The 23,592-nt window shown below is 45.7% G+C and overlaps 2 protein-coding genes across 2 annotated transcripts in view; one reads left to right on the top strand and one right to left on the bottom strand.

Moving 5' to 3' along the window:
- Positions 1-979: 979 nt before the first annotated feature.
- On the bottom strand, positions 980-10,666 carry exosc5 (exosome component 5). Its single transcript, XM_031795336.1, has 6 exons — positions 10,531-10,666; positions 10,189-10,302; positions 7,506-7,627; positions 6,621-6,761; positions 2,668-2,757; positions 980-1,193 (listed from the first exon to the last, which is right to left on the bottom strand). The coding sequence occupies exons 1-6, from the start codon at positions 10,625-10,627 to the stop codon at positions 1,098-1,100; spliced, it is 660 nt and encodes a 219-aa protein (XP_031651196.1). The 5' UTR covers positions 10,628-10,666; the 3' UTR covers positions 980-1,097.
- Positions 10,667-10,700: 34 nt separating this feature from the next.
- The window catches only part of bckdha (branched chain keto acid dehydrogenase E1 subunit alpha), a 38,520-nt gene continuing 25,628 nt past the window's right edge, over positions 10,701-23,592 (top strand). Inside the window, exons 1-5 of the mRNA XM_031795335.1 lie at positions 10,701-11,040; positions 15,127-15,303; positions 15,864-15,950; positions 16,413-16,521; positions 23,329-23,490. Coding sequence (XP_031651195.1) covers positions 10,927-11,040; positions 15,127-15,303; positions 15,864-15,950; positions 16,413-16,521; positions 23,329-23,490 — 649 coding nt within the window. The 5' untranslated portion in view covers positions 10,701-10,926. The remainder of the gene's footprint in view (positions 11,041-15,126; positions 15,304-15,863; positions 15,951-16,412; positions 16,522-23,328; positions 23,491-23,592) is intronic.

The raw sequence follows: 23,592 nt of genomic DNA, 5'->3' as shown, positions 1-23,592 counted from the left end.
TCGAACCGCTACTGACGAGGTCTGTCGAACCGCTACTGACGAGGTCCGTCGACGCGCTACTGACGAGGTTCGTCGAACCGCTACTGACGAGGTCTGTCGACGCGCTACTGACGACGCGCTACTGACGAGGTCTGTCGACGCGCTACTGACGAGGTCTGTCGAACCGCTACTGACGAGGTCTGTCGAACCGCTACTGACGAGGTCTGTCGACGCGCTACTGACGAGGTTCGTCGAACCGCTACTGACGAGGTCCGACGACGCGCTACTGACGAGGTCCGACGACGCGCTATTGACGAGGTCTGTCGGCGCGCTACTGACGAGGTCTGTCGACGCGCTACTGACGAGGTGCTACTGACGAGGTCTGTCGACGCGCTACTGACGAGGTCTGTCGACGCGCTACTGACGAGGTCTGTCGACGCGCTACTGACGAGGTCTGACGACGCGCTACTGACGAGGTCTGACGACGCGCCACTGACAAGGTCTGTCGACAATACTGACGAGGTCTGTCGACGCGCTACTGAGGAGGTCTGTCGACACACTACTGAGGAGGTCTGTCGACACACTACTGGGGAGGTCTGTCAACACACGACTGAGGAGGTCTGTCAACACACTACTGAGGAGGTCTGTCAACACACTACTGAGGTCTGTCAACACTGGCCGGGGTTAGACAGAGAAAACAACAAAGTACTTTTGAGATTCACCCCACGTGTTGATCGTTCAGTCTAGTCAGAGTCAGGGGTCAGGTGAACGAGTGTGAGCTGATCAGGTGTACCTGTACTGTTGCCGTTCACAACCCTTTGTGTAATGAAGTGTACATAGAAAAAGACTACCAACGTAATAAAAGACACTTGACTAAACATGTAGCTTTGCTTTCCATGTTTGACAATATCATTCATATTTTGGTTCATTTTGTGGTGTTCGTTTCATTAAGGAAATATGAATTCTTTAAAAACGCAAGAAAAAATTCAAAATAAACTTATTTTTTTTCAACCAATTCCAAATATTTTTATTTAAAAAACAACGATGGTTTGGTCTGTAAAATTTAAAAACAAAAACAAAAAGACAAGAAAGGAAGATATAAGCAGAATCCTGGATAATCAGAGTGTCTTGGAATATCTTCGTCTGACAGAATCTCTGTAGAACTGGAAAATCTTGTCCGATGCTTTCTGACTGACAGCTATACACTGTTGCAGCTGTAGGGAAGAAAGACAGGGGGTACAGGGGAATATTCATTGGCTATTGATATTTGTCGTGCACTGTTGAGGGATCTCGCAAAGTAAGCATTCCACTGCACTGTTTATACCTGCTGAAAAACTGTGTAGCCCACATTAAAAAGAAAGAAAAAATACTAGTTTACTAAAGGATATTATAGTATTCTGTAGTAAACTGCACACGGTAGTATCCCTCGTTCGTGTAGTGCTTACTATCCAATTTTATCCAACTATACACTAGTATCCCTCGATTATGTATTTCTGACTATAGAATTTGTAGTATACTATACACTAGTATCCCTCGATTATGTATTTCTGACTATAGAATTTGTAGTATACTTTACACTAGTATCCCTCAATCATGTGTAGTATACTGTAGAATATTAAATACAGTATTATACCCCCCCCCCCCCCAAAAAAAAAACAGTATTGTCCGCAAAAACACAATTAGTATATACTAGTTTTTACTACAGTATTTAGTTAGCATATACTCCACCCATTTCCATATCCCTGTGTGTGCACCAACCATGAGTGAGAAACTTACATTGCCAAATATAGACCATATATTTTGTTCCCTACTGGTTATAGAAAAGAACAGAATCTCTGAACTTTCCTTTCAGGGTCCAGTCCTACCTACTGGTTATGGTAAATCTGCTCTTAGTATTTGCCCAGTAGGTTTCCTCGAGGAGAAAACCCCCACTTCTATGGCAAAGATGATAAAACACAATAGTAAATACTGCAAAACACTACAGTAATTATATACTATAGTATATACTACTGTATGTATACTATAGTAAACACTACAGTAATTATATACTATAGTATATACTACTGTATGTATACTATAGTAAACTTTACTACAGTATACTAGTCATGTCCATACATATATATTTTGTAATCTACAGTAAATACTTAAGTATACTACAGTCAAGTCCACAAAACCATTACAGTGAATACTATAGTATATAAATACTACAGAATGTATTTCACACGGGAGGAGATGACTAAACTTTGATAAATAGAAATCAACTTTTTAATTAAAACTATGTGACATCACCATAGGCGAATTAATTTATTATTAATTAAGCGGGTGCTTATAGAATATAGTTGTTCTATTTCACACATGTATAAGAATTTAAACGCGTGTGTGAATTGGAAATGCATTTTATTTTTTAATATCCCCCTTCTCCCTGAGACACCCTCAGAGAGCGGGGTCACAGCCAGGGGCATTGTATTTTTTAATATCCCCCTTCTCCCTGAGACACCCTCAGAGAGCGGGGTCACAGCCAGGGTCAACCATTATCAACTGGCCCAACGCTCCTAACGGCTTCATGCAGTCAGTTTGTTTAGAGACATTAACGACACTGCTAGTGCTTCGGTGATCAATACAATTATACCATTCTTCCAAACACCACTGAAAAGAAATGTGTGATTTAAGAGGTGGATATTTACTGACCTCATGAACTGTAAAAGACCCTCTGGTGGATGACATCATCACTCTGCGCTCGGTACTGTCAATAGCGAAGGTCATCAAAGCTCGACTTTCCTGAGAGAGGAAACACAAACCAGTAGGTTCAGGCTCAATTAGGGACTACGTACCCAATGTGCTGCAGTTCCTAGTACGTGACACACAGCTTGTCTCTTCAAACGTTTCTATTCACTATAATGTGGAATAAAAGGAAATGAATGTAATGTCAAAAGCAAAAAATGTATTTCATCCTGTGGTAATGATGGTAGTAATGATGGTAGTAATGATGGTAGTAATGATGATGGTAGTAATGATGGTAGTGGTAGTAATGATGGTAGTAATGATGATGGTAGTAATGATGATGGTAGTAATGATGATGGTAGTAATGATGGTAGTGGTAGTAATGATGGTAGTAATGATGGTAGTAATGATGGTAGTAATGATGGTAGTAATGACGGTAGTAATGATGGTAGTAATGATGGTAGTAATGATGATGGTAGTAATGATGGTAGTAATGATGGTAGTGGTAGTAATGATGGTAGTAATGATGGTAGTAATGATGGTAGTAATGATGATGGTAGTAATGATGGTAGTGGTAGTAATGATGGTAGTAATGATGATGGTAGTAATGATGGTAGTAATGATGGTAGTGGTAGTAATGATGGTAGTAATGATGATGGTAGTAATGATGATGGTAGTAATGATGATGGTAGTAATGATGATGGTAGTAATGATGGTAGTGGTAGTAATGATGGTAGTAATGATGGTAGTAATGATGGTAGTAATGATGATGGTAGTAATGATGGTAGTGGTAGTAATGATGGTAGTAGTATGATGATGGTAGTAATGATGGTAGTAATGATGGTAGTAATGATGGTAGTGGTAGTAATGATGGTAGTAATGATGGTAGTAATGATGGTAGTGGTAGTAATGATGGTAGTAATGATGGTAGTGGTAGTAATGATGGTAGTAATGATGGTAGTAGTATGATGATGGTAGTAATGATGGTAGTAATGATGGTAGTGGTAGTAATGATGGTAGTAATGATGGTAGTAATGATGGTAGTGGTAGTAATGATGGTAGTAATGATGGTAGTAGTATGATGATGGTAGTAATGATGGTAGTGGTAGTAATGATGGTAGTAATGATGGTAGTAATGATGGTAGTAATGATGGTAGTGGTAGTAATGATGGTAGTAATGATGGTAGTGGTAGTAATGATGGTAGTAATGATGGTAGTAGTAGTAGTAATGATGGTAGTGGTAGTAATGATGGTAGTAATGATGGTAGTAATGATGGTAGTAATGATGGTAGTGGTAGTAATGATGGTAGTGGTAGTAATGATGGTAGTGGTAGTAATGATGGTAGTAATGATGGTAGTAATGATGGTAGTGGTAGTAATGATGGTAGTAATGATGGTAGTAATGATGATGGTAGTAGTAGTAATGATGGTAGTAGTAGTAATGATGGTAGTAATGATGATGGTAGTAGTGATGATGGTAGTAATGATGGTAGTAATGATGGTAGTAATGATGATGGTAGTAATGATGGTAGTAGTAATGATGATGGTAGTAATGATGATGGTAGTAATGATGATGGTAGTAATGATGGTAGTAATGATGGTAGTAGTAGTAATGATGATAGTAATGATGGTAGTAATGATGGTAGTAATGATGATGGTAGTAATGATGGTAGTGGTAGTAATGATGGTAGTAATGATGATGGTAGTAATGATGGTAGTGGTAGTAATGATGGTAGTAATGATGATGGTAGTAATGATGATGGTAGTAATGATGGTAGTAATGATGATGGTAGTAATGATGGTAGTGGTAGTAATGATGGTAGTAATGATGGTAGTAATGATGATGGTAGTAATGATGGTAGTGGTAGTAATGATGGTAGTAGTATGATGATGGTAGTAATGATGGTAGTAATGATGGTAGTGGTAGTAATGATGGTAGTAATGATGGTAGTGGTAGTAATGATGGCAGTGGTAGTAATGATGGTAGTAATGATGGTAGTGGTAGTAATGATGGTAGTAATGATGGTAGTAGTATGATGATGGTAGTAATGATGGTAGTAATGATGGTAGTGGTAGTAATGATGGTAGTAATGATGGTAGTAATGATGGTAGTGGTAGTAATGATGGTAGTAATGATGGTAGTAATGATGGTAGTGGTAGTAATGATGGTAGTGGTAGTAATGATGGTAGTAATGATGGTAGTGGTAGTAATGATGGTAGTAATGATGGTAGTGGTAGTAATGATGGTAGTAATGATGGTAGTAGTAGTAGTAGTAATGATGGTAGTGGTAGTAATGATGGTAGTAATGATGGTAGTAATGATGGTAGTGGTAGTAATGATGGTAGTGGTAGTAATGATGGTAGTGGTAGTAATGATGGTAGTAATGATGGTAGTAATGATGGTAGTAATGATGGTAGTGGTAGTAATGATGGTAGTAATGATGGTAGTAGTAGTAATGATGGTAGTAGTAGTAATGATGGTAGTAATGATGATGGTAGTAGTGATGATGGTAGTAGTGATGGTAGTAATGATGATGGTAGTAATGATGATGGTAGTAGTAGTAATGATGGTAGTAGTAATGATGATGGTAGTAGTAGTAATGATGGTAGTAGTAGTAATGATGGTAGTAATGATGATGGTAGTAGTGATGATGGTAGTAATGATGGTAGTAATGATGGTAGTAGTAATGATGATGGTAGTAATGATGATGGTAGTAAAGATGGTAGTAATGATGGTAGTAGTAGTAATGATGATAGTAGTAATGATGATGGTAGTAATGATGATGGTAGTAATGATGGTAGTAATGATGGTAGTAATGATGGTAGTAGTAATGATGGTAGTAATGATGATGGTAGTAATGATGGTAGTAATGATGGTAGTAGTAATGATGGTAGTAGTAGTAATGATGGTAGTAATGATGGTAGTAGTAGTAATGATGGTAGTAATGATGGTAGTAATGATGATGGTAGTAGTAGTAATGATGGTAGTAATGATGATGGTAGTAGTAATGATGATGGTAGTAGTAGTAATGATGATGGTAGTAATGATGGTAGTAATGATGATGGTAGTAATGATGGTAGTAGTAGTAATGATGGTAGTAGTAGTAATGATGGTAGTAATGATGATGGTAGTAGTAATGATGGTAGTAGTAGTAATGATGATGGTAGTAATGATGGTAGTAATGATGGTAGTAGTAATGATGGTAGTAATGATGATGGTAGTAATGATGGTAGTAGTAGTAATCATGGTAGTAATGATGATGGTAGTAATGATGGTAGTAATGGTGATGGTAGTAGTAATGATGATGGTAGTAGTAGTAATGATGATGGTAGTAATGATGGTAGTAATGATGATGATAGTAATGATGGTAGTAATGATGATGGTAGTAATGATGGTAGTAGTAGTAATGATGGTAGTAATGATGATGGTAGTAATGATGGTAGTAATGGTGATGGTAGTAGTAATGATGATGGTAGTAGTAGTAATGATGATGGTAGTAATGATGGTAGTAATGATGATGATAGTAATGATGGTAGTAATGATGATGGTAGTAATGATGGTAGTAGTAGTAATGATGGTAGTAATGATGATGGTAGTAGTAGTAATGATGGTAGTAATGATGATGGTAGTAGTAATGATGGTGGTAGTAGTAGTAATGATGGTAGTAATGATGGTGGTAGTAGTAGTAATGATGGTAGTAATGATGATGGTAGTAGTGATGATGGTAGTAATGATGGTAGTAATGGTGGTAGTAGTAATGGTGGTAGTAGTATGATGATGGTAGTAATGATAGTAGTAATGGTGGTAGTAGTAATGATGGTTGTAGTAATGATGGTGGTAGTGGTAGTAATGATGGTAGTAATGATGGTGGTAGTAATGATGGTGGTAGTAATGATGGTAGTAATGAACAATCATCTACCTTCTCCTGTGCTGCATTGGGGTCGGTAATGACCTGGCCATCTGTATCGATGGCACAGGTGACCCCAGCGAACAGGCAGCTCATAGGCAGGCCTGCGTCCATCAGGGCCATACAGGCTGAGTTCAGAAAGCAGGACAACAGCTGTGGGAGGGGGAGGGATAAGGAACAACACTACTGACACACATAGTAACAATAATAAGACCGCATCTACTGTCCCGTCCTCTGCACCTTCTCCACAGACCTGAAGTCTACGGTCCCTGAATGAATTCTGTCCCGTCCTCTGCACCTTCTCCACAGACCTGAAGTCTACGGTCCCTGAATGAATTCTGTCCCGTCCTCTGCACCTTCTCCACAGACCTGAAGTCTACGGTCCCTGAATGAATTCTGTCCCGTCCTCTGCACCTTCTCCACAGACCTGAAGTCTACGGTCCCTGAATGAATTCTGTCCCGTCCTCTGCACCTTCTCCACAGACCTGAAGTCTATGGTCCCTGAATGAATTCTGTCCCGTCCTCTGCACCTTCTCCACAGACCTGAAGTCTACGGTCCCTGAATGAATTCTGTTCGCAGCCAAACTCCCTCTAAGTAGGACACCAAGATCCACACACATCCAATGTGCAAAGAGAAAAATAGAAGACTGTCGTGGGAACTTTGACATAGCTTATTTGTGTTTTAATTTTGGGTCTCTGAATGAGTGTGACTTCAGGGAGTGTAAGGTGCCCCAGGATGTTGTGTGTTGAGGGGGACTGAGGAGGGGCACGGAAGCCCACTTCACAGGCGGAATAAACACCTGACTGCAACATGAGGAAAAGTTCAGTCCTTAGAGAAAAGGCAATGGGACTGGTAGGCTAACGCTAACACACACACGTTATTTCACTAAAGGATACTGAACCGTCATCATGGACCACTTGTAGGACGAGAGTGAGGGAGGAGCGTGGATGAAGGGTGGAGAGAAGAGACGCCTCGCATGTTTCCCTCACACACTGTTCTCTGGCTCGCTCTCTGACACCTGAGGAAGAATGAAAATGAGGTTCGACACTGCCATCTTGTGGTGTTCTGTGGAAGTGTATGGTGTATGTCTTTTCGGTGTAATGTAATAAGGCACCTAACAGCACCCGTTCCATTTTACCCTCCAGACACCAGCTTCTCTCTTAAATATATGATTCCTCACTCAAAAGGGAGTGGGATGCCTGTAGTAAGGGGAGGGTTTATTCTATTGCGTGCATCGGTCAGTAAAGGAAAAGGAAGAGGTGGGGAGTATGGGATGTAGGAGAGAGGAAGAGGTGGGGAGTATGGGATGTAGGAGAGAGGAAGAGGTGGGGAGTATGGGATGTAGGAGAGAGGAAGAGGTGGGGAGTATGGGATGTAGGAGAGAGGAAGAGGTGGGGAGTATGGGATGTAGGAGAGAGGAAGAGGTGGGGAGTATGGGATGTAGGAGAGAGGAAGAGGTGGGGAGTATGGGATGTAGGAGAGAGGAAGAGGTGGGGAGTATGGGATGTAGGAGAGAGGAAGAGGTGGGGAGTATGGGATGTAGGAGAGAGGAAGAGGTGGGGAGTATGGGATGTAGGAGAGAGGAAGAGGTGGGGAGTATGGGATGTAGGAGAGAGGAAGAGGTGGGGAGTATGGGATGTAGGAGAGAGGAAGAGGTGGGGAGTATGGGATGTAGGAGAGAGGAAGAGGTGGGGAGTATGGGATGTAGGAGAGAGGAAGAGGTGGGGAGTATGGGATGTAGGAGAGAGGAAGAGGTGGGGAGTATGGGATGTAGGAGAGAGGAAGAGGTGGGGAGTATGGGATGTAGGAGAGAGGAAGAGGTGGGGAGTATGGGATGTAGGAGAGAGGAAGAGGTGGGGAGTATGGGATGTAGGAGAGAGGAAGAGGTGGGGAGTATGGGATGTAGGAGAGAGGAAGAGGTGGGGAGTATGGGATGTAGGAGAGAGGAAGAGGTGGGGAGTATGGGATGTAGGAGAGAGGAAGAGGTGGGGAGTATAGGATGTAGGAGAGAGGAAGAGGTGGGGAGTATGGGATGTAGGAGAGAGGAAGAGGTGGGGAGTATGGGATGTAGGAGAGAGGAAGAGGTGGGGAGTATGGATGAGAGAGAAGAGGTGGGGAGTATGGGATGTGAGAGAGGAAGTGTGGGGAGTATGGGATGTAGGAGAGGAAGAGGTGGGGAGTATGGGATGTAGGAGAGAGGAAGAGGTGGGGAGTATGGGATGTAGGAGAGAGGAAGTTGTGGGGAGTATGGGATGTAGGAGAGAGGAAGTTGTGGGGAGTATGGGATGTAGGAGAGAGGAAGTTGTGGGGAGTATGGGATGTAGGAGAGAGGAAGTTGTGGGGAGTATGGGATGTAGGAGAGAGGAAGAGGTGGGGAGTATGGGATGTAGGAGAGAGGAAGAGGTGGGGAGTATGGGATGTAGGAGAGAGGAAGAGGTGGGGAGTATGGGATGTAGGAGAGAGGAAGTTGTGGGGAGTATGGGATGTAGGAGAGAGGAAGTTGTGGGGAGTATGGGATGTAGGAGAGAGGAAGTTGTGGGGAGTATGGGATGTAGGAGAGAGGAAGAGGTGGGGAGTATGGGATGTAGGAGAGAGGAAGAGGTGGGGAGTATGGGATGTAGGAGAGAGGAAGAGGTGGGGAGTATGGGATGTAGGAGAGAGGAAGTTGTGGGGAGTATGGGATGTAGGAGAGAGGAAGAGGTGGGGAGTATGGGATGTAGGAGAGAGGAAGTTGTGGGGAGTATGGGATGTAGGAGAGAGGAAGAGGTGGGGAGTATGGGATGTAGGAGAGAGGAAGTTGTGGGGAGTATGGGATGTAGGAGAGAGGAAGAGGTGGGGAGTATGGGATGTAGGAGAGAGGAAGAGGTGGGGAGTATGGGATGTAGGAGAGAGGAAGAGGTGGGGAGTATGGGATGTAGGAGAGAGGAAGTTGTGGGGAGTATGGGATGTAGGAGAGAGGAAGAGGTGGGGAGTATGGGATGTAGGAGAGAGGAAGTTGTGGGGAGTATGGGATGTAGGAGAGAGGAAGAGGTGGGGAGTACACTACAGTTTGAATGCCACGTCATGACACAGGTCTGTGTGATGAGTGTTTAGTGGAGGAAACAGTAGACCACGTTGATATTTTGTGAACTGTATTGTATTTAACCTTTATTTAACCGGGCAAGTCAGTTAAGAACAAATTCTTATTTTCAATGACGGCCTAGGAACAGTGGGTTAACTGCCTGTTCAGGGGCAGAACGACAGATTTGTACCTTATCAGCTCGGGGGTTTGAACTTGCAACCTTCCGGTTACTAGTCCAACGCTCTAACCACTAGGCTACCCTGCCGCATAGACGAGGAGAGATTGTGTGAAAGGGTTTTAGAGAGGCTGGACGGTGTTGGGGTGTAGTTTGGGGAGGAAAGGGAAGTGGTGTCGATAGGGATCTATTTCACTTTCTTAGAGGAACAGGACTAATGAAGATCATTTAATGTAGGTAGGCTGTGACTGGCCTCACACTCCTGTACAGTAGGTGGCGATGTATGCCCCTTAAACGTTGCTATCTGCCAACCTAATCCCAAATAAGAAAATGTCTTACTCACCTGGTAGTCCCACTTTGGGCTGCATCACCACCTCCAGGGTAGCTCTGTCATAGATCTCCTTACTGACCTTCACCTCCGCCGGGCCATACACTCCAGCTAATACACTGGTGTCTCCTGCAGAAAGACAGACCCAATGAAACATACATTAACATAATCCATATCTGAGACAAAGCGATGTAACGCAGCACAGCTCGGATGAGTATAGTTGGGTCACATCTGTCTTGTTGGTCAATGAGGGGGAGGGGGGGGGGGGGGGGGGGGGGGGGCAGCGTGAGAGCAGCTACGGTAAATTTGATACATTTCCTTTTAACGGTATCTTGTTCTGATATACTGCTAACATACCTTGGACGAAGGACGACGATCCATCAGGTCGTGATAGTAAATTCTGTTCGCAGCCAAACTCCCTCAAAGTAGGACTCGAAGATGCACACACATCCATCGTGCTTGTAAAAAGAAAACTAGAAGACTGTCGCGGGGATTTGACGTTGCTTATTTGTGTTGTCATTTGGACGCTCAATGATGACGGCATTACCCCAGTCCCCTCTTTTGTCTGTATCGCAGATCTCACAGAAATTGTTAGGTATAAGCAATAAGACCTAAACCCAGATAGCGGTTTCATGGAGCTGCTGAGACCAACACAATTATTTTAGATCTACTAGACTTCAGGGGATTGATTTAGTCGCTGTTAGCTACTGTAATTTGCAACTAGCAGAGGTAGCTAGCTAAACAGTGAAGAAGATGGCGACGCTAAACAGTATTAAGAACATGTATGGGATCTGTTCTCATGTAATCCGCCAAACGACTGGATTGAGAGCAGCAAAACTCATTCAGCAGAGGGCGTTCAGAGTCAATGTGAGTTAATAAGATATATATTTTTTTATAGGTAACCCATTAGTTGATGTGAGGAATTGCTGCTTGACATTGCACAAGTTAGCTAACGTTATGGCTAGTTGTGGCTAGCGAGCCAAACGTCATTTAGCGCACATTAATTAGTTGAATATATTCAATGCACATCCATCCAAATTATTGAAATATTAAATAACATTCTTGTTTTGCATGTTTTCATTACTCTACATAACTAGCAAGTAAGCTAGCCAACTTGGTAACACGTTTGTTTAGCACCCACTGGAACAAATAGTTAGCTAACATGCTAATGTATCATTAACTTGCTAGTCTTGGACACCCTATTGTGTGTTGCCTTCATTTTGAATTAGTTACTTTGATATTAGTTGATCACTGCTAAATAGTGACGCTTCATGTTCCTGCATCCTGATTGGTCGATTGTGGGGAGTGGAGAATTGCAGACGTCATTTGTGATCGACGCAAAGTCGAGCTTCTGCGTGACTATCAATACTTTCTGAGTGATGGTGATGATGATGATGATCATACAATGTTTCACAAGAGATAGTGAGAGCCTTCTATTTGACCTGTCTAATCTTGCTAGCTATGTAGAGCGCTGGTCTGATTTCAAACCTTCACAAGCATACACATCACCTCTAGGACCAGCTGGAAGGTCAGACAATTAAAAACAAAAAAGCTACAGGGTAGAGTGTTGTGTGTAGCTGCGGCTTGTGATTACTGCAGTAAACGGTGCCTACTAACTGCGTCACTAAACCATTCCTAAGGAACCCGTCAGACTGCAGGCTTGGTGTGTGTGTGTGTGTGTGTGTGTGTCACTGTAAGTCGTTCGAACGTCTGCAAAATGACTCAAATGTAAATGTAGTAAACCCTCTCTCTGAAAATCAAGAAGCTTTATTGGCTTCAATGCTTGTCAAGGCTCCCGAGTGGCTCAGCATTCTAAGGTACTGCATCTCAGTGCTAGAGGCATCTCTACAAACCCTGGTTTGATTCCAGGCATTATCATTACTACCATCATCATCATTATTACTACCACCATCAGTACTACCACCATCATCATTATTACTACCATCATTATTACTACCATCATCATTACTACCATCATCATTACTACTACCATCATCATTACTACTACCATCAGTACTACTACCATCATCATTACTACCATCATCATTACTACCACCATCAGTACTACTACCATCATCATTACTACTACCATCATCATTACTACTACCATCATCAGTACTACTACCGTCATCATCATTACTACTACCATCATCATTACTACCACCATCATCATTATTACCATAATTATTACTACCATCATCATTATTACTACCATCATTATTACTACCACCATCATTATTACTACCACCATCATCATTATAACTACCATCATTACTACTACCATCATCATTATTACTACCATCATTATTACTACTACCATCATTATTACTACCACCATCATTATTACTACCACCATCATCATTATAACTACCATCATTACTACTACCATCATCATTACTACTACTACCATCATTTCTACTACCATCAGTACTACTACTACCATCATCATTTCTACCACCATTATAATTTCTACTACCATCATCATTACTACTACCACCACCAACATTCATTTGTTATAATTACCATTAATATTTGGAATAATAATAATAGTAATAACAATAATAATAATAGTAATAATAAGTAAGTTACTGTTTACTATGCAGATGTTATTATTCAGTGTCCCTCAGGCTCTGGCAGGAAAATACATATTTGGCTGCAAGAGGAGCCATTGCTCCTTCGCCCATGAGTATTTTTAGTTTTTCCTCTGGGTTTAATAAGTAGACATTTTGAAAAGGTGTAGTAATTTCTGTGAATAATGAATCTCTTTGTGAGGAATATTTCTCACAGTAAAGGAGAAAGTGCATCCCTGTTTCTACCTCCCCTGTCGTGCAGTGACCACGTACACTCTCCTCTTTGGGTAGCCATGTCTTTTTATGTCTGCCGGTTTCTATTGCCAATCACTCAGCCTGTACTTGGTAAGGATCTGTCTCTGCTTCGTATCTCTGACAGAGTAGAGATAATCAGCCAATTCATATTCTCTGTTTAGGGTCAGATAGCAATTTAGTCGGCTTTGTTTTTTTTGTTTTTTTTTCAATGTTGTAAATATGAGTCCTTTGATTGGTTCGTGATTTTGTTTATTTCAATTCTTTCTTTTGAAGCAGTGCTGGTGTCAGTTTGGTTGGTGAGGTCCAACACCAGCTGACTGAGAGGGAAAGGCTGGGCTCAGTTCCTGGGCTCGGAGTGCTTTAAATTGGAGACATGAATTTGGACTTGACTTTAGGTGGAGCCAAAAATTTTATCTTTTTAATGTTTTCATTTGTAGGTAAAGAGGCAACGCTGGACAGTGGCCTAATTCTGTAGGGCTTCAATTGGAGGCTTGTCCCACATATTAAAGTCCAGTTTACTGATTGGCCCCTAAACCTCACTTCCGTAAAGAGCTATTGGAGGGATTACACTGTCAAATTACACTGGGGCGGCAGGGTAGCCTAGTGGTTAGTAACCAAAAGGTTGCAAGTTCAAATCCCCGAGCTGACAAGGTACAAATCTGTTGTTCTGCCCCTGAACAGGCAGTTAACCCACTGTTCCTAGGCCGTCATTGAAAATAAGAGTTTGTTCTTAACTGACTTGCCTAGTTCAATAAAGGTAAAATAAAAATAGATATATTTTGGTCCAAATTCAAATTGGGATGTTGATTTAGAATAAATTCATTTTTATTGCAAAACAATGATCTGCGGGTTTTGTCTTTGAGTGCATTAACTTCCATGTTAAAGTTTCCCGATGCAGATATGGTCAGACCAGGGTAGGAGTCATTTCTACTGTGTTCAATTATGGTGTTGTTCAATGGGAATTTATATTTGTGTTTCTGACATGTGTTTTCTCTCTCCTTCCTTCTGTCTCTCCTCTCTCTCCTTCTGTCTTTCTGTCTCTCCTCTCTCTCCTCTGTCTTTCTCTGTCTCTCCTCTCTCTCTCCTTCTGTCTTTCTCTGTCTCTCCTCTCTCTCTCCTTCTGTCTTTCTCTGTCTCTCCTCTCTCTCTCCTTCTGTCTTTCTCTGTCTCTCCTCTCTCTCTCTCCTTCTGTCTTTCTCTCTCTCCTCTCTCTCTCCTTCTGTCTTTCTCTCTCTCCTCTCTCTCTCCTTCTGTCTTTCTCTCTCTCCTCTCTCTCTCTCCTTCTGTCTTTCTCTCTCTCCTCTCTCTCTCTCCTTCTGTCTTTCTCTCTCTCCTCTCTCTCTCTCCTTCTGTCTTTCTCTCTCTCCTCTCTCTCTCTCCTTCTGTCTTTCTCTGTCTCTCCTCTCTCTCTCCTTCTGTCTTTCTCTGTCTCTCCTCTCTCTCTCTCCTTCTGTCTTTCTCTGTCTCTCCTCTCTCTCTCTCCTTCTGTCTTTCTCTGTCTCTCCTCTCTCTCCTTCTGTCTTTCTCTCTCTCCTCTCTCTCTCCTTCTGTCTTTCTCTCTCTCCTCTCTCTCTCCTTCTGTCTTTCTCTCTCTCCTCTCTCTCTCCTTCTGTCTTTCTCTCTCTCCTCTCTCTCTCCTTCTGTCTTTCTCTCTCTCCTCTCTCTCTCTCCTTCTGTCTTTCTCTCTCTCCTCTCTCTCTCTCCTTCTGTCTTTCTCTGTCTCTCCTTCTGTCTTTCTCTGTCTCTCCTTCCTTCTCTGTCTTTCTCTGTCTCCTCTCTCTCTCTCCTTCTGTCTTTCTCTGTCTCTCCTTCTGTCTTTCTCTGTCTCCTTCCTTCTCTGTCTTTCTCTGTCTTTCTCTCTCTCCTCTCTCTCTCTCCTTCTGTCTTTCTATCTCTCCTCTCTCTCTCTCCTTCTGTCTTTCTCTCTTTCCTCCTGTCTTTCTCTCTCTCCTCTCTCTCTCTCCTTCTGTCTTCTCTCTCTCTCCTCTCTCTCCTTCTGTCTTTCTCTCTCTCTCCTTCTGTCTTTCTCTGTCTCTCCTTCCTTCTCTGTCTTTCTCTGTCTCTCCTTCCTTCTCTGTCTTTCTCTGTCTCTCCTCTCTCTCCTTCTTTCTTTCTCTGTCTCTCTCAGGGAGCCCTCAGGCAGCAGCCGTTTGACTCCTCGGAAGAGAAGCCCCAGTTCCCAGGAGCATCGGCAGAGTTTATTGATCACCTGGAGTTCATCCAACCTAACGTGATCTCTGGGATCCCCGTCTACAGGGTCATGGACCGGGCCGGGAAAATCATTAACCCTTCAGAGGACCCACAGGTGACAATACACACTCTACTAGTTCATACTTCACAGGTCATTAACCCCTCAGAGGACCCACAGGTAACAATACACACTCTACTAGTTCATACTTCACAGGTCATTAACCCCTCAGCGGACCCACAGGTAACAATACACACTCTACTAGTTCATACTTCACAGGTCATTAACCCCTCAGAGGACCCACAGGTAACAATACACACTCTACTAGTTCATACTTCACAGGTCAGTAACCCCTCAGAGGACCCACAGGTAACAATACACACTCTACTAGTTCATACTTCACAGGTCAGTAACCCCTCAGAGGACCCACAGTACTAGTTGATACTACACAGGTCAGTAAACCGTGAGCTATTACTGCAGGTGTCAGTACAGTATACAACATAATACCCAAGGCGTACACAGTTTACAGCACCTTGTCAATAGAATTAGAATCCCTATCTCTATGACTACCACAGTATTATACAGCACCTTGTCAATAGAATTAGAATCCCTATCTCTATGACTACGCTCCCTGTCTGATTGGCTGATTGTGTTGGCCCTTCCTTCCTCCCCCACAGCTCTCCAAGGAACAAGTGTTGAACTTCTACCAGAAGATGACCCTTCTGAACACCATGGACCGTATCCTGTATGAGTCTCAGAGACAGGTGACAAGAGAGCTACCACCTGGGTCTGTCATGAGGTCTGCCTAACAAATGGCACCCTATTCCCTACAGGGCAGTACTTGGACCAGGGCCCATAGGGAATAGGGTGGTACATCTCTAGACAGGACTCTAATGATGTGACATCTCTAGACAGGACTCTAATGATGTGTGTGTTTTAGGGTGGTACATCTCTAGACAGGACTCTAATGATGTGACATCTCTAGACAGGACTCTAATGATGTGACATCTCTAGACAGGACTCTAATGATGTGTGTATGTGTGTTGTAGGGTGATACATCTCTAGACAGGACTCTAATGATGTGACATCTCTAGACAGGACTCTAATGATGTGACATCTCTAGACAGGACTCTAATGATGTGACATCTCTAGACAGGACTCTAATGATGTGACATCTCTAGACAGGACTCTAATGATGTGTGTGTGTGTGTGTGTGTGTGTTGTAGGGTCGTATATCCTTCTACATGACTAACTATGGAGAGGAGGGAACACACATCGGCAGCGCTGCAGCTCTCGACCCAAGGGACTTGGTCTTCGGCCAGTACAGGGAAGCAGGTAATGATTCAGCTCTCGACCCAAGGCCAGTACAGGGAAGCAGGTAAGGCTTCAATAGGGTTTAATGAGAGGAAGACCTGTTGACATCTCATCCACTGTTTAAGGATACTCTGAGTCGATATTCATGTAATAAGGAATTCCCCTCGACCCCTTGTGTAGAAGAGCCAACTCTTGTCAGAAATACCAAAACATACCAAATACAAGCTGTTGGTTCACAAGTTATGGTTCACAAGTTATGGTTCACAATGGCTCCACGTAGGGACATAGAGCCTGCGAGGAGAGCCCTGTAGCTTCAGGCTATACCACGTGACCCGGTATCCTTGTATGTTACATGTAACTAGAGCACCGTGTGTAGACGCTGTCACAGGTTAGACGTTTCACTTGTTCAGTAATAGTCTGTTTTATAACTCTGTTCACTACTTGTAGCTGTGTAGTCAGTTTAACTCTGTTCACTACTTGTAGCTGTGTAGTCAGTTTAACTCTGTTCACTACTTGTAGCTGTGTAGTCAGTTTAACTCTGTTCACTACTTGTAGCTGTGTAGTCAGTTTAACTCTGTTCACTACTTGTAGCTGTGTAGTCAGTTTAACTCTGTTCTCTTGCTGTGTAGTCAGTTTAACTCTGTTCTCTACTTGTAGGGAAGCCCTTACGATATTTTTATTTATTTATTTATTTTACCTTTATTTAACCAGGTAGGCAAGTTGAGAACAAGTTCTCATTTACAATTGCGACCTGGCCAAGATAAAGCAAAGCAGTTCGACACATACAACGACACAGAGTTACACATGGAGTAAAAACAAACATACAGTCAATAATGCAGTATAAACAAGTCTATATACAATGTGAGCAAATGAGGTGAGAAGGGAGGTAAAGGCAACAAAAAGGCCATGGTGGCAAAGTAAATACAATATAGCAAGTAAAACACTGGAATGGTAGTTTTGCAATGGAAGAATGTGCAAAGTAGAAATAAAAATAATGGGGTGCAAAGGAGCAAAATAAATAAATCAATTAAATACAGTAGGGAAAGAGGTAGTTGTTTGGGCTAAATTATAGGTGGCTATGTACATGACATGTTTCCTAAGTAGTGAGAACGCTCTGGAGCAGGCAGTGTTGAAAAGACATCGTCAAACATGTACTTCTCTTAAATCTAGTTTTGTAATTGACTAAAACAAGCAGACATCGAATATTCTTTAAAGGTCAAGTTGTTTGCTGTGAGCCAATGTGGTAACCTAGGTAACCGTGTGTTGTTGTTTTCCCCAGGGGGCTGGTTGGGCGACGGTCTATCTAATAACGACTGGGACTATTCAACGGGGGGTTTAGTGAGAGAACAAACTGTTTCACATCTCACCCCCCTCCGTTCCGCCTCACTGGTTGGGGTCTGCGACGGTCTATCTAATAACGACTGGGACTATTCAACGGGGGTTTAGTGAGAGAACAAACTGTTTCACATCTCACCCCCCTCCGTTCCGCCTCACTGGTTGGGGTCTGCGACGGTCTATCTAATAACGACTGGGACTATTCAACGGGGGTTTAGTGAGAGAACAAACTGTTTCACATCTCACCCCCCTCCGTTCCGCCTCACTGGTTGGGGTCTGCGACGGTCTATCTAATAACGACTGGGACTATTCAACGGGGGTTTAGTGAGAGAACAAACTGTTTCACATCTCACCCCCCTCCGTTCCGCCTCACTGGTTGGGGTCTGCGACGGTCTATCTAATAACGACTGGGACTATTCAACGGGGGTTTAGTGAGAGAACAAACTGTTTCACATCTCACCCCCCTCCGTTCCGCCTCACTGGTTGGGGTCTGCGACGGTCTATCTAATAACGACTGGGACTATTCAACGGGGGTTTAGTGAGAGAACAAACTGTTTCACATCTCACCCCCCCCTCCGTTCCGCCTCACTGGTTGGACTGTAATTTGATACAGTTTTGCTTCAAAGCTGAGTGAAACGCTGATGAAACTAACATGATGCTTTAACTCGGGCCAATAACAAACCATTAATTAGAGGTGATCCCTCCCTGTTTTAATGGACGCGTGCGGTTTGTCCTAGTCAATACGCCCATATTATCAAACTATTCAACAGACGGTGCTAATTCTGATTCTGAATAATATATTGACTCTCATTCAATGTTAAACAACCCTCTGTGTCCTGTAGGGTTTAACAACCCTCTGTGTCCTGTAGGGTTTAACAACCCTCTGTGTCCTGTAGGGTTTAACAACCCTCTGTGTCCTGTAGGGTTTAACAACCCTCTGTGTCCTGTAGGGTTTAACAGTCCTCTGTGTCCTGTAGGGTTTAACAGTCCTCTGTGTCCTGTAGGGTTTAACAGTCCTCTGTGTCCTGTAGGGTTTAACAACCCTCTGTGTCCTGTAGGGTTTAACAACCCTCTGTGTCCTGTAGGGTTTAACAACCCTCTGTGTTTTGTCGGTAGGCGTGCTGATGTACCCTCTGTGTCGGTAGGCGTGATGATGTACCCTCTGTGTCGGTAGGCGTGATGATGTACCCTCTGTGTCGGTAGGCGTGATGATGTACCCTCTGTGTCGGTAGGCGTGATGATGTACCCTCTGTGTCGGTAGGCGTGATGATGTACCCTCTGTGTCCGGTAGGCGTGCTGATGTACCCTCTGTGTCGGTAGGGGTGCTGATGTACCCTCTGTGTCCGCTAGGCATGCTGATGTACCCTCTGTGTCAGTAGGTGTGCTGATGTACCCTCTGTGTCGGTAGGCGTGCTGATGTACCCTCTGTGTCGGTAGGCGTGCTGATGTACCCTCTGTGTCGGTAAGCGTGCTGATGTACCCTCTGTGTCCGGTAGGCGTGCTGATGTACCCTCTGTGTCGCTAGGCGTGCTGATGTACCCTCTGTGTTTTGTCGCTAGGCGTGCTGATGTACCCTCTGTGTCGCTAGGCGTGCTGATGTACCCCCTGTGTTTTGTCGGTAGGCGTGCTGATGTACCCTCTGTGTCGGTAGGCGTGCTGATGTACCCTCTGTGTCGCTAGGCGTGCTGATGTACCCTCTGTGTCGCTAGGCGTGCTGATGTACCCCCTGTGTTTTGTCGGTAGGCGTGCTGATGTACCCCCTGTGTTTTGTCGGTAGGCGTGCTGATGTACCCCCTGTGTCGGTAGGTGTGCTGATGTACCCTCTGTGTCGCTAGGCGTGCTGATGTACCCTCTGTGTCGCTAGGCGTGCTGATGTACCCCCTGTGTTTTGTCGGTAGGCGTGCTGATGTACCATCTGTGTCGGTAGGCGTGCTGATGTACCCTCTGTGTCGGTAGGCGTGCTGATGTACCCTCTGTGTCGCTAGGCGTGCTGATGTACCCTCAGTGTCGCTAGGCGTGCTGATGTACCCCCTGTGTTTTGTCGGTAGGCGTGCTGATGTACCCTCTGTGTCGCTAGGCGTGCTGATGTACCCCCTGTGTTTTGTCGGTAGGCGTGCTGATGTACCCTCTGTGTCGGTAGGCGTGCTGATGTACCCTCTGTGTCGCTAGGCGTGCTGATGTACCCTCTGTGTCGCTAGGCGTGCTGATGTACCCCCTGTGTTTTGTCGGTAGGCGTGCTGATGTACCCTCTGTGTCGGTAGGCGTGCTGATGTACCCTCTGTGTCGCTAGGCGTGCTGATGTACCCTCTGTGTCGCTAGGCGTGCTGATGTACCCCCTGTGTTTTGTCGGTAGGCGTGCTGATGTACCATCTGTGTCGGTAGGCGTGCTGATGTACCCTCTGTGTCGGTAGGCGTGCTGATGTACCCTCTGTGTCGCTAGGCGTGCTGATGTACCCTCAGTGTCGCTAGGCGTGCTGATGTACCCCCTGTGTTTTGTCGGTAGGCGTGCTGATGTACCCTCTGTGTCGCTAGGCGTGCTGATGTACCCCCTGTGTTTTGTCGGTAGGCGTGCTGATGTACCCTCTGTGTCGGTAGGCGTGCTGATGTACCCTCTGTGTCGCTAGGCGTGCTGATGTACCCTCTGTGTCGCTAGGCGTGCTGATGTACCCCCTGTGTTTTGTCGGTAGGCGTGCTGATGTACCCTCTGTGTCGGTAGGCGTGCTGATGTACCCTCTGTGTCGCTAGGCGTGCTGATGTACCCTCTGTGTCGCTAGGCGTGCTGATGTACCCCCTGTGTTTTGTCGGTAGGCGTGCTGATGTACCCTCTGTGTCGGTAGGCGTGCTGATGTACCCTCTGTGTCGCTAGGCGTGCTGATGTACCCTCTGTGTCGCTAGGCGTGCTGATGTACCCCCTGTGTTTTGTCGGTAGGCGTGCTGATGTACCCTCTGTGTCGGTAGGCGTGCTGATGTACCCTCTGTGTCGCTAGGCGTGCTGATGTACCCTCTGTGTCGGTAGGCGTGCTGATGTACCCTCTGTGTCGCTAGGCGTGCTGATGTACCCTCTGTGTCGGTAAGCGTGCTGATGTACCCTCTGTGTCCGGTAGGCGTGCTGATGTACCCTCTGTGTCGCTAGGCGTGCTGATGTACCCTCTGTGTTTTGTCGCTAGGCGTGCTGATGTACCCTCTGTGTCGCTAGGCGTGCTGATGTACCCCCTGTGTTTTGTCGGTAGGCGTGCTGATGTACCCCCTGTGTCGGTAGGTGTGCTGATGTACCCTCTGTGTCGCTAGGCGTGCTGATGTACCCTCTGTGTCGCTAGGCGTGCTGATGTACCCCCTGTGTTTTGTCGGTAGGCGTGCTGATGTACCCTCTGTGTCGGTAGGCGTGCTGATGTACCCTCTGTGTCGCTAGGCGTGCTGATGTACCCTCTGTGTCGCTAGGCGTGCTGATGTACCCCCTGTGTTTTGTCGGTAGGCGTGCTGATGTACCCTCTGTGTCGGTAGGCGTGCTGATGTACCCTCTGTGTCGCTAGGCGTGCTGATGTACCCTCTGTGTCGGTAGGCGTGCTGATGTACCCTCTGTGTCGCTAGGCGTGCTGATGTACCCTCTGTGTCGGTAAGCGTGCTGATGTACCCTCTGTGTCCGGTAGGCGTGCTGATGTACCCTCTGTGTCGCTAGGCGTGCTGATGTACCCTCTGTGTTTTGTCGCTAGGCGTGCTGATGTACCCTCTGTGTCGCTAGGCGTGCTGATGTACCCCCTGTGTTTTGTCGGTAGGCGTGCTGATGTACCCCCTGTGTCGGTAGGTGTGCTGATGTACCCTCTGTGTCGCTAGGCGTGCTGATGTACCCTCTGTGTCGCTAGGCGTGCTGATGTACCCCCTGTGTTTTGTCGGTAGGCGTGCTGATGTACCCTCTGTGTCGGTAGGCGTGCTGATGTACCCTCTGTGTCGCTAGGCGTGCTGATGTACCCTCAGTGTCGCTAGGCGTGCTGATGTACCCCCTGTGTTTTGTCGGTAGGCGTGCTGATGTACCCTCTGTGTCGCTAGGCGTGCTGATGTACCCCCTGTGTTTTGTCGGTAGGCGTGCTGATGTACCCTCTGTGTCGGTAGGCGTGCTGATGTACCCTCTGTGTCGCTAGGCGTGCTGATGTACCCTCTGTGTCGCTAGGCGTGCTGATGTACCCCCTGTGTTTTGTCGGTAGGCGTGCTGATGTACCCTCTGTGTCGGTAGGCGTGCTGATGTACCCTCTGTGTCGCTAGGCGTGCTGATGTACCCTCTGTGTCGCTAGGCGTGCTGATGTACCCCCTGTGTTTTGTCGGTAGGCGTGCTGATGTACCCTCTGTGTCGGTAGGCGTGCTGATGTACCCTCTGTGTCGCTAGGCGTGCTGATGTACCCTCTGTGTCGCTAGGCGTGCTGATGTACCCCCTGTGTTTTGTCGGTAGGCGTGCTGATGTACCCTCTGTGTCGGTAGGCGTGCTGATGTACCCTCTCTGTCGCTAGGCGTGCTGATGTACCCTCTGTGTCGGTAGGCGTGCTGATGTACCCTCTGTGTCGCTAGGCGTGCTGATGTACCCTCTGTCCACTAGGCGTGCTGATGTACCCTCGGTGTCCGGTAGGCGTGCTTATGTACCCTCTGTGTCCGGTAGGCGTGCTGATGTACCCTCTGTGTCCGGTAGGCGTGCTGATGTACCCTCTGTGTCCGGTAGGCGTGCTGATGTACCCTCTGTCCGCTAGGCGTGCTGATGTACCCTCTGTCCGCTAGGCGTGCTGATGTACCCTCTGTCCGCTAGGCGTGCTGATGTACCCTCTGTGTCGGTAGGCGTGCTGATGTACCCTCTGTGTCGGTAGGCGTGCTGATGTACCCTCTGTGTCGCTAGGCGGGCTGATGTACCCTCTGTGTTTTGTCGCTAGGCGTGCTGATGTACCCTCTGTGTCGGTAGGCGTGCTGATGTACCTTCTGTGTCGGTAGGCGTGCTGATGTACCCTCTGTGTCGGTAGGCGTGCTGATGTACCCTCTGTGTCGCTAGGCGTGCTGATGTACCCTCTGTGTCGCTAGGCGTGCTGATGTACCCTCTGTGTCGGTAGGCGCGATGATGTACCCTCTGTGTCGGTAGGCGTGCTGATGTACCCTCTGTGTCGCTAGGCGTGCTGATGTACCCTCTGTGTCGGTAGGCGTGCTGATGTACCCTCTGTCCGCTAGGCGTGCTGATGTACCCTCTGTGTCCGGTAGGCGTGCTGATGTACCCTCTGTCCGCTAGGCGTGCTGATGTACCCTCTGTCCGCTAGGCGTGCTGATGTACCCTCTGTGTCCGGTAGGCGTGCTGATGTACCCTCTGTGTCCGGTAGGCGTGCTGATGTACCCTCTGTGTCGCTAGGCGTGCTGATGTACCCTCTGTGTCGCTAGGCGTGCTGATGTACCCTCTGTGTCCGCTAGGCGTGCTGATGTACCCTCTGTGTCCGCTAGGCGTGCTGATGTACCCTCTGTGTCCGCTAGGCGTGCTGATGTACCGTGGTTTCCCTCTGGATCTGTTCATGGCTCAGTGCTATGCCAACGTTGACGACCTGGGCAAGGGACGCCAGATGCCCGTTCACTACGGAAGCAAAGACCTCAATTTCGTCACCATCTCCTCTCCTCTGGCCACTCAGATCCCACAAGGTGAGCCCCTGTCTCAGATCATGGTTGGGATTAACTCCATATCCAGATACATATACAAATTTTAAAACGGTTTAGAGAATTGAAATTCCAATCTCGGTCTTC

Source organism: Oncorhynchus kisutch, linkage group LG18, assembly GCF_002021735.2.
Source record: "Oncorhynchus kisutch isolate 150728-3 linkage group LG18, Okis_V2, whole genome shotgun sequence".
Lineage (NCBI taxonomy): Eukaryota > Metazoa > Chordata > Actinopteri > Salmoniformes > Salmonidae > Oncorhynchus > Oncorhynchus kisutch.
Note: the sequence above shows the minus strand (reverse complement) of the source record. Positions and strands in the feature narration are given on the sequence as shown.

What these genes read in the sequence shown, in the direction of transcription:
- exosc5 (XM_031795336.1), bottom strand. Translation starts at nt 10,627, where the DNA reads ATGGATGTGTGTGCATCTTCGAGTCCTACTTTGAGGGAGTTTGGCTGC. An exon ending in GCCCAAAGTGGGACTACCAG is followed by an intron (nt 7,628 to 10,188) that starts GTGAGTAAGACA and finishes ATTCTTCCTCAG; the next exon opens with GTGTCAGAGAGCGAGCCAGA. An exon ending in CCAATGCAGCACAGGAGAAG is followed by an intron (nt 2,758 to 6,620) that starts GTAGATGATTGT and finishes TTCCTCTCTCAG; the next exon opens with GAAAGTCGAGCTTTGATGAC.